Here is a 13517-nt window from a genome sequence, read left to right as displayed (position 1 = left end):
TTCAGCCTAGTCAAAGCTCTTATGTTCCATACAAGAGTAGAGGACTGACTGCATAATGTTTCACTTGAAATAAGGGAAACAAAAAGGAACTCTATGGTGGCCTGAAAGAAAGAGGTTATCATCTGGAAAACCCTGATGGGGCAAGTTTCTTCGGCAAGACACTGAAGTGGCTGATTGGAAGAAATCAGTTGTGGATCTCCAACGAGCAACAAATCTCCCTCTGAAAACCGACAAGAACCTTCCTGAGCAGTAACCATTTACCTTTTAAGCACCAAAGCCTGGTGAACTTTATAAATGTTCAATTCCGTGCACAGTACAAGAATTGCCTGCAACCAGTGAACTTGGAGGAATGAGAAGTGAGATTGGACTGTGAATCAAAAAACTTTTCTAAACTTGCACACGAATTACATACACGTGCGCTTAGAATTAAAAGGGGGGGCGTTGTTAGGTTGTGAAGTTAATAGTAATAGGTTAAACTTTGATCCTGTTTTCATGTTTAAAGATAATTAAAAGCAACTTTTCTTTAACAATTTGTCTTGGTGAATTTCTATTGCTTCTGGCTTTTGGGGTCCTCTGGGCTCATAACATTTGTAACTGTGCTGTATGTCTACATTTTTAATTAATAATAAATGTACACTGTCATCCTAATGCAAAAAAAAGTGACCTGCAATAGTGCAGACTATTGTTTTGTTGGTGTAGTCTATGATTAGTGTATCAAGGGGAGGTTGAAGAATTTGATTGCTGTGAGAAAGAAATGTTCTTTAACCTTGATGGTCCAATTTTAAGCTTCTGCACCTTCTGGCTGAAGGTAGCAGTGTGAAGAGGTTGTGACCAGGGTGATACAACTTTGTAACTTCGACCTACTAAATTGAACTGTAGTAGTTCACCTTCTGCTTTAAGATTTCCTAATTCAGCCCATTATTTTCTAATATTGTTTTATTGCTATGGATGTATTTGCAATTAAGTATAGAACCATGGAACACTACAGCTCAGAAACAGGCTCTCGTCCGTCTAGTCCGAATATAGATGTGTTCTCATAGTATATGCGCTTGATGAGACCACACTTGAGGCCTGTGTATACTCTGGATTTATATACTCTGGAATAGTTAAATTTAAAGATTTGTACCCTTCCAGCAAAGAAATTTCTCTCGTACATGATCAATCACTTATTTTAACTTAAGAACCTAATTTTACATTGCTGGTCAGGAATCGCATGTGAAATACACTTTAGTTATTTAACATGTATATCTAAAGAAAGATGGAGACTACAAACCTGACACAAAACAGATGGCCTACTGTGCAACAGTAATCCTTGCCCACCTATATGTTTCTGAGACTTGGTATACTTGTGACAGGCACAACACAATCACCAACTCCCTTGTAAGAATAAACAGACAAACGTCTTCTCCAGGCAAGCATTCGGAGTTAATTTTACTCATTCAGCTGCATTGGGATACCTATGTAATTAAGACAGGAGGAGAAATAAGCTATTCAGCCCATTGAGTTTGCCCTGCCATTTAATCATGAGATGATCCATTTTTCCACTAAAGCCTCCCTGTTCAGCCTTCTCCCCATTGTCTTTGATACCCAAGCTAATCAAGAACCTTTCAATCTCTGCCTTAAATACACCAATGATCTGGCCTCCGCAACCACCTGTGGGAATAATTCCACAGGTTTACCACTCTCTGGCTGAAGAAATTCCCACACATCTCTGTTCCAAATGGACACCCTTCAATCATGAAGTTTTGCCTCTTGTCCTAGACTGTCCCATCATGGGAAATGACCTTTCTACATTTACTCTGTTGAAGCCTTTCAACATTTAAAATGTTTCATTGAGATTCCACTTCATTCTCCTAAGTTCCAACAAATACAGGCCAAAAGCTGTCAATCATGTTATGAACTAACAAACTTTGTTAGCACTAACAAAGGAATAGCAATGGCAAATTCACCAGACAATGGTAAATTCACAATAATAGTGTTTTAAATTATTAATAACATAAAATTTCTTACTTATCTTTAAACTTAACTCTAACTTATTCCCACTACACAAAATACAAATCATTACAGTTTAAGCTTGTCTGAAAAGTCTATTTTAAACTTCAGCATAAAACATCTTGTATTGCTTGAACATTTTAAAATCTCAGTTCAGAAATCATAATATATCACTTTTGAACATCATGTCTTTCAGATTTCTAAACTCACAAGTCTTTTGCTGAGTTGTCTTTCAGGGAGACATTTCTTCATACGAGTGATTTCACAAACTCTCTCTTATCTTGCCTAAGAGTTATGGACTCTGTTTTCTACTGATTTCTTTCTTGATCAAGAGCAAAGTGGTCTTTCTTACTTTCAAGCCACTTATTTTATTTCCTATGATGAGGATAATAAAATACATAGCAGCATCTCTTTTCAGAGACTACTGTTTTACCCCTGTGTCTTTCACAGGTTGGTTAATTTCTTCTCTCTAGTTTTAAAATGTCTCTCTTTACCTTCATTCATGTTTCTCTGAAATCATGTGATGAGACATCACTGTTTCAGTTTCATTCTTCAAAGCACAACTTATAGTAGATGACCTTTTGCCTTCCCTCAAATTATCACTTCACATCCATAAAAATATCTGACCTCATCTCTGTCCAAGTCGTAGCAACCTCCTTTGAAGAAGACCGCAGAGCCCACCTCACTGACAAAAGGCAAAGGAGGAAAAACCCAACCCCAACCAACCAATTTTCCCCTGCAACCGCTGCAACCGTGTCTGCCTGTCCCGCATCGGACTTGTCAGCCACAAACGAGCCTGCAGCTGACGTGGACATTTACCCCCTCCATAAATCTTCGTCCGCGAAGCCAAGCCAAAGAATTCTGTAAAGTCTGAGCACATGTCACTCTTGGAAGTGTAATATTAATATTTGGGGAGAATTTATAAGATTTAGAGTAGGTCACATATATACACACATTTTAAAACCGATCTTATTTGAAAGACTGAAGAATTCACATTGCAGGATCTCTGGAGAATGTGAGCACCTTTCACAAGTAAGTGTTAATTGAACTGAGTCATAAAATGTTTGACCATTGTCTTGTTGGAGTCATGCTGTTTATCAGTACCCTTTCTGGAAAGTGCTCCCAGAAAGGTCAATTCTGGATTGTTTACCTAAGATAACAACTTGAGAAGAAGAAAACTGTTTGTTGGAGAAGGTGGGGGTTTTGTGAGACGTGAGTCACATGCTCTTTTTGGAGTTTCAATTGGAAGAGAGAGTTGGGTTAACAGCTCAGTCAGTCAATGTGTGGGACACTGACAAGTTACTGAAAAGTGCAATCCAGTGAAAACTGTTTGAAACTGATGAAAGCAAGTTCTAAAGCAGTAGATGGCTGGAAGTGCTATGTGTCTGATGTTTCTCTTGAAATAGAGGAAAGAATGGAACTCTGTGGTAGCTTGAAGAAAGAAGTTACCATCTAGAAGACCCTGATGGGGCAAGTTTCTTCAGTGAGACCCTGAGGTGACTAGTGGTGATACCTCAGTTGTGGAAATCCTGGAGCCTCAATTATCTCTCTCTGCAAACCCTATAAGAACCTTCCTGAGCAGTAAACATTTACTTTTCAAGCACCAAGCCTGGTGAACTTATACATGTTAAATTCTGTACACAGTATGATGATTGCCTGCAACCAGAGAACTTGGAAGAAGTAGAAGTGAGATTGAACTGCGAACCAAAGAACGTTTCTTGAATTTACACACACATTACATACATGTGCGCTTAGAATAAGAAGGGGGTAATTTGGGTTAGTACAGAGTATAGTATAAGAATAGAGTTAAGTTAATGTTTGATTCTATTTTCATGTTTAAAGTTGATTAAAAATAACTTTTGTTTTGAAAACCACTTGTCTTGGTGAATGTCTATTGCTGCTGGGTTTTGGGGTCCTTTGGGCTCATAACAGAAGAATGGTTTTGTCAGGGGTAGATCATGCTTGACAAACTTGATTGAGTTCTTCGAGGGGGTAACAAAAAGGGTTGATGAAGGGAAAGCTGTGGATGTTGTCTCTTTGGACTTTAGTAAAGCTTTTGACAAAGTTCCCCACAGGAGGTTAGGAAAAAAGGTGGAGGCATTAGGTATAAATAAAGAGGTAGTGAAATGGATTCAGCAGTGGTTGGATGGGAGGTGTCAGAGAGTAGTGGTAGAAAATTGTTTGTCCAATTGGAGGCCAGTGACTAGTGGAGTTCCTCAGGATTCGGTCCTGGGTCCACTATTATTTGTTATATATATTAACGATCTGGATGTAGGGGTGGAGAATTGGATAAGCAAGTTTGCGGATGACACAAAGATGGGTGGTGTTGTGGACAGTGAGGTAAATTACTGTAGATTAAAAGGTGATTTAGGAAGGCTGGAGGTGTGGGCTGAGAAATGGCTGATGGAATTTAATACAGATAAATGTGAGGTGGTACATTTTGGAAAGGCAAATTTAAATAGGTCATATACATTGAATGGTAGGCAATTGAGGAGTGCAGAGCAACAAAGGGATTTAGGAGTTATGGTAAATAGTACCCTCAAGGCTGATACTCAGGTAGATGGTGTGGTGAAGAAGGCATTTGGAATGTTGGCCTTCATTAATCGGATATTGAATTCAAGAGTAGGGAGGTTATGATGAAATTGTACAAGGCATTGGTGAGGCCAAATTTGGAGTACTGTGTACAGTTTTGGTCACCAAATTATAGGAAAGATATAAACAAAATAGAGAGAGTGCAGAGAAAGTTCACGAGAATGTAGACAGGATTTCAAGGTCTGAGTTACAGGGAAAGGTTGTGCAGACTGGGGCTTTTTTCTCTGGAGTGTAGAAGATTGAGAGGGGACTTGATAGAGGTGTTTAAGATTTTAAAAGGGACAGACAGAGTAAATGTGGATAGGCTTTTTCAATTAAGAAAGGGGGAGATTCAAACTAGAGGACATGGTTTAAGATTGAAGGGGGAAAATTATAAGGGAAACATGAGGGGAAATTTCTTTACGCAGAGGGTGGTGGGGATGTGGAATGAGATTCCGGCAGACATGGTCGAGGCGGGATCATTGGTTACATTTTAGGAAAGACTGGATCATTACATGGATAGGAGGGGACTAGAGGGGTTAGGACCGGGTGCTGGTCAGTGGGACTAGGAGGGTGGGGATTTGCTAAGGCATGGACTAGTAGGGCCGAACTGGCCTGTTCTGTGCTGTAAGTGGTTATATGGTTACATGGTTACTTAATTGCACAGCTGCCAGCATAATGCTGTGTGTACATAACCATTGTCCTAGAATCAATTAAGACCCACTTCATTTCCATTAGGATCTGGTTCTTCCAGACTCGGGGACTCCTAAATGAACTCTCAGTCTCTGCAAATGTGACATTACCTGTGTGTGCCCACAAACTAACTTTACGAAGAAGTATATATTTATAACTAAAAATTAACACAAATCCATTACAAACTTTTCTCATGTGATAACCCTTTCATTCACAGAATCATCTTTGTGAACCTTCTTTGAACATTCTCCAATGACAGTTCAGTTTTTCTTAAGAAGGCCAAAACTGTTCATAATTTCTCTAAGGGAAGTCTCAGTGGTGCATTATAAAGCCTGGCATTACATCCCTGCTCTTATCTTCTCTTTCTCTTGAAATGAATGCCACCATTGCATGCTCAATATCAGATTTCTGAAACGGATGGTCTGCTCACAGCTCTGACGTTGGAAGAAAATGTAAGATACACAGAGAAAAAGATTTAAGCCTCCTTTGGATATGTAACACCTCCACAGTCTCCAGAGGTTCCAGGACTATAAATGAAGAAACTTGAGTCCCTGGGACAAAAGCCCAGTATAAGGAGTGGAATGAGTGAACCACTTCTTAACTACCCACCCACTTGGTCAATCAGGTACCACGTTTGCCTCATTAGGTCCCCTGTAACCCATAGAATTGGAATGGAAGATGGCCATCCTTGATCCCAAGGACCAGCAGAAGAAGTAGATATTTAAGACAATCCCTCATATTTTTTGCATATTAACATGTGCAGAGACTGTGCCAGAAAATGAAACTGAGTTAGATGATACGCAATTATCATATTGAATCATAGTGGATGTTCAAAGAGATGTAGGTTCTTGTGCCTAAAAAAATGTTCAGTACTTTTAACTACAATGGGAAGGCTTTGATTTTATTTGTATAAAATATACCACTCAGCAGCTGTTGGAGCAGATGTACTGATTGAATAATAGGGGGTTAATCATTTGATTCCTGGTTGGTTCTGTTAGTAGGGATGTCCCAATAATGTACTTTTTCCAGATGTTTTATGTTTGGCTCCAGTGGAGGAAATGTCAGCTGGTATCATTCAAGTAGGACAAAGCCAAAATTTCGCCAACAACTTTCTCTTTTATGGTTTAGCTTTGGAATGTTTTTATTGAAGGAGGAGGAAGGATTATGGTCTCTGATAATTATAGGATAGTTTTTTTGTAAATAAGATCAGGATTACATAAACCAGCACTGCAAATAAAATAGACCAGAATTAAACATCAAATATCTAATGCCTTTGAAGTCCACATCATTTGAAGTTGTATTTGCTTTAATACACATGGTTAATGACTGCAGAGTAGAAATTTATTGCATAGTAACAGGATCTTCAGCTTGAACTAAAGGCCAACCACAGTAGCAAATAAATACTTTTAGAAGAAGAGTTGGTAGATTTTTAATTGGATGTTTTGACTAGGTTTATTGGACAGACGTTGTCATTGCAGTAGAACAATTATATTAAAATGTCAAAAAAAAATCAAAATGAGATAATCCACACAGTATAGGCACATTATTTTGGTATTGTTTTTAGTTAAATTGTCAAGTATGGATATTTGGTGTTGTTGATATCATTATTGAGACATATAGTTAGACGTAATTACATATTAATGTGGATTGATTATTGAATAGTACAAATGGTCCTTAAACTTTTCTATTTTATTGACAACTGTTTTATACTGCAAATTAAATTGAATTTAGTGATCAAATATACATTTTTCTCTTAAAATTTGATACAAAACAAGTTCAGCTCTCTCCTTTGAATTTGAACTCTTTGGCTTTGATATTACATTATGATTTCAAATATAATGGTTTAAATATTTACTAAAACTGCAAGAGAAGTTAAAGGCAAATTAGTTAAATTTTTGTAGCTAATATCCAGACATAATGGAAAATAGCCCTTAACAAATACCTATTGTATTAGGAATACTTGCGTCATTCAGACATGTGATGCGCTGTGAGTGGGAGAGATTGATTCAGGTATTTTCTAAGTAGGGATATGAGAAATATAACCATAGCATATTTTTTTATATCTTTGGTATTTTCATGTGTAAATCCTGTATGACTGATTTGAATTAGAAACTGATTAATATGGATAGAATTTCAACATGGCCTAGATTCAGACAATGATAGCTATTCAAAATCTAAGCCTACACCTATAAACTGCATTGGACTTTGCACAATCTGAGTTTGAGGGAAAATCAATGACATGATTCCTATGGTTAATTTTCAGTACTGGACATCATTATTTGTCTACAAGGGGTGAGATCAATTGTTGGATTCTGTTTTTCTTTGTCTACATAAACCACATGATTTTATTAAAACAGATATTTAGTGAGTATGAATTGAAAATATTTAGCAGGTCAGGCAACATCAACAGAGAAAGAAATATTTCCAATTGATATCCTTTCAGGAGTTGAAAGTTCTCCTGTTATGATTGTTTGATATTTCGCCAATTATTTCTTCCTCTTCCTTTCACCTTTTCTTTTTCTCTCTCTCTCTCTCTCTCCCTCTCGTCAAGAGACATCTTTCCTTCTCCAAAGCTGCTGCCTGACTGCATTTTCTGCACCTCATCTCAGATTACAGCATCTGTTGTATTTTGCTTTTGTTTTAATATAGCTCAGTTCAAAGCTACAAAAAATGATGATACAATCTGAATTTATGAAACATGTAGCAGTGGTAGATGTCAGATTTGTTATGTTCTATGTTTTATTTTTAAACTCTGCGTATATTTCAAATTTGAATGACCTGTCATGCCTCAGTGCAAGAAGATTTTGGCACATTTGAGCATTCAAGTCTCTTGCTCACTTTAGTTACACCATCTGAATGAAGTGCAAATTACTACTCTGGATCCAGGCACTCAACTATGTTCAGTGAGATTAACATAGGAAGTCAGTTAATGCTTGTTAGGAATATAAACTATTTTCACTTAAAATTTATATTTTATGTTAATAGTCTTGCAAAAGGTGATCCTGCTGCCTTTCTACCAATCATGAGCTATGCCTTCACCTCGTATTCCACATATGTGACTGAGGAGCTGATAGCATCTGGAGTAGAGCTTGTAGGAAAAAATGACACTCGCTTTCTTGATGCTGTTTACAAGGTACAGTTTCTTTTTTTGCTGGTGAGCCTATTAAAACAACAAGGGCTAAATGTGTTAAATATAATAAATTGTATAAATAAAATAGAGTAATTTTATAAATTAACCTGTATATGCATTGATAAATAAATTCTTGAATACATTCTTGGATTTGGACAACATGCTACTTGAAAAAGCATGTACATACTACTTTCATTATTCTCTGGTGTCCCCCTACTAATTCTCTATTTTCACCACCTCCCTACATCATCCAATTTCCTTGACAATAAATTATTTTCTTTCAGCACAGCAAAACTTCATGTATCTCTCAAAATAATTATTTGATGAGTGACCCATGATTTTGCACTTTGATGTACTAACTCTCTTGTTCTTGCATAGCTTCAATTTAAATAGGAAAAACACAAGAATTTAAAATTTCTGGAAGTATCCACAAATGTTTTTTTTTTATTCATTTATTTACAATTTTTTAAGACGAGAGAGGAAGTACATTGAGGAGAATTAAGGAAACTGTTTCAGACATTAAGACTCAAATAGCTAATTTAAACCAATAGTGGAACAAAGGCCTCAAAGACCCAGAATTAGGCTTGGTCTTGTATTAATAACAAAGTGTTGTTGATTTTTTTTTTTCCCTACATTAAAATTGCTTTCTATTCTGAATTAGTTCTTTTCCCAGTTGAAGTAGTTCTCTCTTAATGTCCCTGAAATACTTGCTGTCAAAAGTGAAGTGAGAATTGGCTACAAATTAATTACTTTCATCTTTAACATTCTGGATAACTACATCAGTAAGCTTAATGTATCTTTGAGGGTTTGTAAGAGCTTTATGAAATGTTTATTTATTAACCAACCACTGATACCTTCTGTGCACTTTGTTCTCTGCCATATGATCATTATCAAGTCAAATGAAATAAGATGGGTGGCACGATTGGTGCAAAAGTTAGCCTATTGCCTTTACAGTGCCAGCAATTTGGGACCAGAGTTCAAATCCCACGAGTTTGTATGTTCTCCCATGTCTGCGTGGATTTTCCTCGGGGGCTCTGGTCCCTACCCACTGTTCGAAATGTACTGGGGTTGTCAGTTAATTGGGTATAAATTTGGCGGTATGGACTTGTGGGCTGAAATGGCCAGTTACCGTGCTGTTATGTCTAAATTTAAATTTAAGCATGGTAAAATAGATTGCAAGTTAGCTTGTGTACTTTGTGCAAATAGGATACCGTTAACAGAACATCAGCATTAAGTCTTAGTCATGCTTTGACAATTTGGTTTCAAACCTTGTTATAATTTGGTACTTGGATTCTTTGTGCTACCTGGCCAGATCCAATTCCATGTTTAAATAATAAATCTTTAGATTTGAGATTACTTGCAAACTAACTGAAAATCTCAATGAAATTAACAGCATCTAAAGAGGAGTACACTTTCATCTTTCTTAAATGTTACATGTAGTCAAGTTGAATTGAACACAAATGTTTTTCTTTTGATTAGTAATGAATGCTGTTTGAGAACAGAATGCTCTCATGACTGTCCAAGTCCGAGACTCTTGTTTAACTTAAATACATTAACAAAGGCTATTGCATTTATATCCTTCACTGGCAATGTCGTTTTTCAGAGTAAATACAGACTAATTTGTCAAAACATGCTCCATTAGTAAGATACTGTATGCTTTAAACTTTGAACCATTCATTAACTTAATATGAAATGATGAAATTGTGCTGCCACCAGTACAAGCTTTTAAGGCTTCAGTTGTAAAGGGTCCCTCGCGCAGAAGAGTCTCTCTCTCTCAGGGCTGTTCAAAATTACAGAACATATCCGCCTTGTACATTTGATGGATTTGTACGAAATGAATAGTATAACCTAGACTGGCCTGGGAAATAAATATTGAGTGTAATAGAAAGAGTTTTACTATTTACATTAAGGAGCTTAAAGCCATTTTTGGATCCTAGCTAATATAAGCCGCCTGTCACCCTGTGTTGCCAAGGTACAATGGTTCTCAATCTCAGAAAGTCTTACTTTAAAAGTTTTCACAATCCTTGCTCTTGTTTTCAAATCCCACAGTGAATTCATATTGTCTATCCCTCCTGTATCTCTGTGCTTCTTGGTGTGAACGTGGTGAGACACGGGGCCTATTTCTGTTGTAAAATTCTGACCTCATGTACACCTTCAATTTTTATTGCTTGGGTATGCATTCAGCTGGCTAGATTCCAGCCTCTGGAATGTCATCGCCAAATTCTCTACAGCCTTCCACCTTGAACTCCGTCCATAAAACTTTCACATTTGAATAAAGTTGTTTTCATTTTTTCCTTCGACATAAAGTTCGTAACAGGCTCTTCTGGCCCAAGAGCCCTTGCCGCCCAATACACCGATTAACTTAACAACCCCCTATGCTTTTGAAGGGGGGAAGGAAAGAGAAGCACTCGGTGGAAACCCACGCAGATATGGGAGACCATATAAACTCCTTGCAGACTGCGCCGGCTTCAGTCCCAAGTCGCTGGCATTGTAATTGCTAACCGCACTGTCCTTTGCGGTTTTATATAAGCACTTTGTGACTTGTTAAAATATTGCTTCTGTGAATCAATTTGAGACATTTCACGATATTGTAAATGAATAAATGTCAACAAAAGTCAACCTTGCTGGACAAAGCTTTATTTTAATTCCAGTCATTCAATGACTGTAAGAAAGGAATATTTTGTCCATTGCTGTATTCTCAGCATTTACACTACAACTCCGATTATCCAAAATTGGATTATCCAAAATCCTCAGTTATCTGAAATTTTTTTGGTTTCGGAAGTGGCAAAAATTTGTCAGATAATTGAAGATTTCAAAAAAATGTTTTGGAGAAACATAACAATAAATAGGAAAGCAAACTTTCTGAACCCATTTAATTTAAATAATAGTTCATAGTGGAATTAGCGGCAGTTTGAGTGTTAGACAATGAAGAAGATTTGTTTAAGATTACAGCAGGATCTCACTCAACTGGCAAAGTGGGCAAAGGAATTTCAGATGGAATTTAAATCAGAAGCGTTTAAAGTGATGCACTGTGGGAAGTTAAACCAGGGCAAGGCATAGACAGTGAATAGTCTTTGGTGGAGTGTTTGTGGGACAGAGAGACCTACGTGTACAAGTACATAGTTCCCCGAAAGTGGCGACACTTGATGAAGAAGGCATATGGCATGTTTATCTTCATTGGATGGTTTATTGAGTGCAAGAGTTGTGAGACCAGACTTCAGCTATACATGATGTTGATGAGACTGCACCTGGAGCTCTGTTCGCCATTCTATAGGATGGATGAGATTAAGCTAGAGACGGTGCAGAAGCACGAGTGGAGGGATTGAATAGGATTGGATACATTCTTAAAGTTAAACAAGGAAACAGACCCTTTGGCCCAAATAGTCCATGCTGACAGAGCTGGTCCCGTTTGTCTGCATTTGATTCAGATCCCACTAAACCTTTTTACCTATGTATCAGCTTCTTCTGCAACTTGATCCATGTAACCACCACATTGTGGGCAAAACGTTTCCCTGGATTAAGCTGGGAATGTTTTCCCAAGAATGAAGGCTGAGGGTTAAACCATAAAGAAGTTTGACTAAATCAGGAGAGGGCTTTAGATAAGAAGGTCACAGTCTTTTTCCAAAAGTAGTAAATCTAAAACTATACAGCATTTGTCTAAGGCGAAAGGGGAAAGATTTAAAGGGGACCTGAGGCGCACAGAGTGGATCCTGATCCCAGGTGCTGCGTTTGACGTTTGCATGTACTTATTTCTGCAAAATGCACCAAGGGATTAAGGAAAATGGAATGATACTCATAGAATTGTTCATCTGGAGTTGGCATGGATCCCGTAGGCCAAATGACCTCCTGCAAGTTAAAAAGGCAGTAAATTTCCTGGCAGCATTATTTGAGTTGGTGCATTCCATGATAATTAATAACCAGCTCAAGAAAGTAGTTTTGGAAACTTCAACTCCTCCTTTATCAGTTAAGTATAGCTATGCAAAAATTAAATTATTAAAATGTTACCTAGCTTTTGTAATTAAATATGAGAGTGGGATATTGTCAAAATAAACATCTCAGTAAGAACCAGAGAACACTACAACAGAGTCCCTTTGGCCCATCCAGTCTGTGCCAAACTATTCTGTCTATTCCCGTCACCTGGACCAGAGGAGCCCTCTATAACCTTGCAACCAAATTGATCTTAAATGTTGAAACTTGACCCGTATCCATCAGTTCTGCTGACAGCTCTTTCCACACTATGTGAAAAAGATCCCCTGAAATCGCATTAAACATTTCATATTTCACCTTTAACCCATGTCCTCTCATTCTTCTCTCATCCAAGTTGTTCTGTGCACGTTGGCCTAAAATTTATCTGTAATCTGCCATTTAGAGGCTTTCTTCCATTTTATTCTCATTTGCAATGTTTTTATTTCAAACTTTACAATGATTCTGAAAGTGATACATATTCAGTAAATGTTTCTTTTTTGACATCATTTTTACTTTTTGAGCATGGTTTTGACTGAATACTTTGAATTAAGTTTTCAACAGCATTATTTAATACTATGAATCTTCACTTTTTAAACTTACTCCACACTGGTTACCAGTTCTTTTGAATATAGGTGTAGCTAAATAAATTTTTATCCCCCAATTGCAGAGTTGACCAGTGCACTGGACCAACTATTCTCAACCTTTTCTTGGCTATGCCTCTCTGCCCCCAATGAGACTCTTTTTAAAGTTTATGGGGCCCCTTTCCCTATGAAGCAGTCCAGTTTAGTTGCTTTCTTCCATATTTCTCTCCGATTGACTATGTAAAAAAAAATTAAATAACCGTTTTATTATTTCAGTCCATGCCCCCACCCCCCTTAAATGTGCTGTGGCGTTGAGAATGGCTACATCTGAAGTTGAGAAATACAACTGTAGATGCTGGAACCTTGATAGCTGCCATAAAGAGTCCCAATCTGTCACACTGTCTGACTTTCTATTCATGGATTCTTCCTGAGTCCCTCTCTGATTTCTCTTTGTTCATGCATTGATTATTCACCAATTGTATTCATCCTTTATATCCAACCAAGTCTATTGTCAGCCTTTTTTTTCCACTCACATACCACCTTAAATAAACCCTTACTAATGGCACCTGTGCCATTGTTAGTAT

The 13517-nt window shown here is 37.4% G+C and overlaps 1 protein-coding gene across 5 annotated transcripts in view; it reads left to right on the top strand.

Annotated features, from left to right (window-relative positions):
- cep44 (centrosomal protein 44) overlaps positions 1-13517 on the top strand; it is an 81410-nt gene that overhangs the window by 25854 nt on the left and 42039 nt on the right. For all 5 annotated transcript variants that reach the window (XM_069941033.1, XM_069941012.1, XM_069941049.1 and 2 more), the window contains exon 3: positions 8242-8389. In XM_069941033.1, coding sequence (XP_069797134.1) covers positions 8242-8389 — 148 coding nt within the window. The remainder of the gene's footprint in view (positions 1-8241; positions 8390-13517) is intronic.

The sequence above is a fragment of the Narcine bancroftii genome, chromosome 1, assembly GCF_036971445.1.
Source record: "Narcine bancroftii isolate sNarBan1 chromosome 1, sNarBan1.hap1, whole genome shotgun sequence".
Lineage (NCBI taxonomy): Eukaryota > Metazoa > Chordata > Chondrichthyes > Torpediniformes > Narcinidae > Narcine > Narcine bancroftii.
This window is presented reverse-complemented; position numbering and strand designations above follow the sequence as displayed.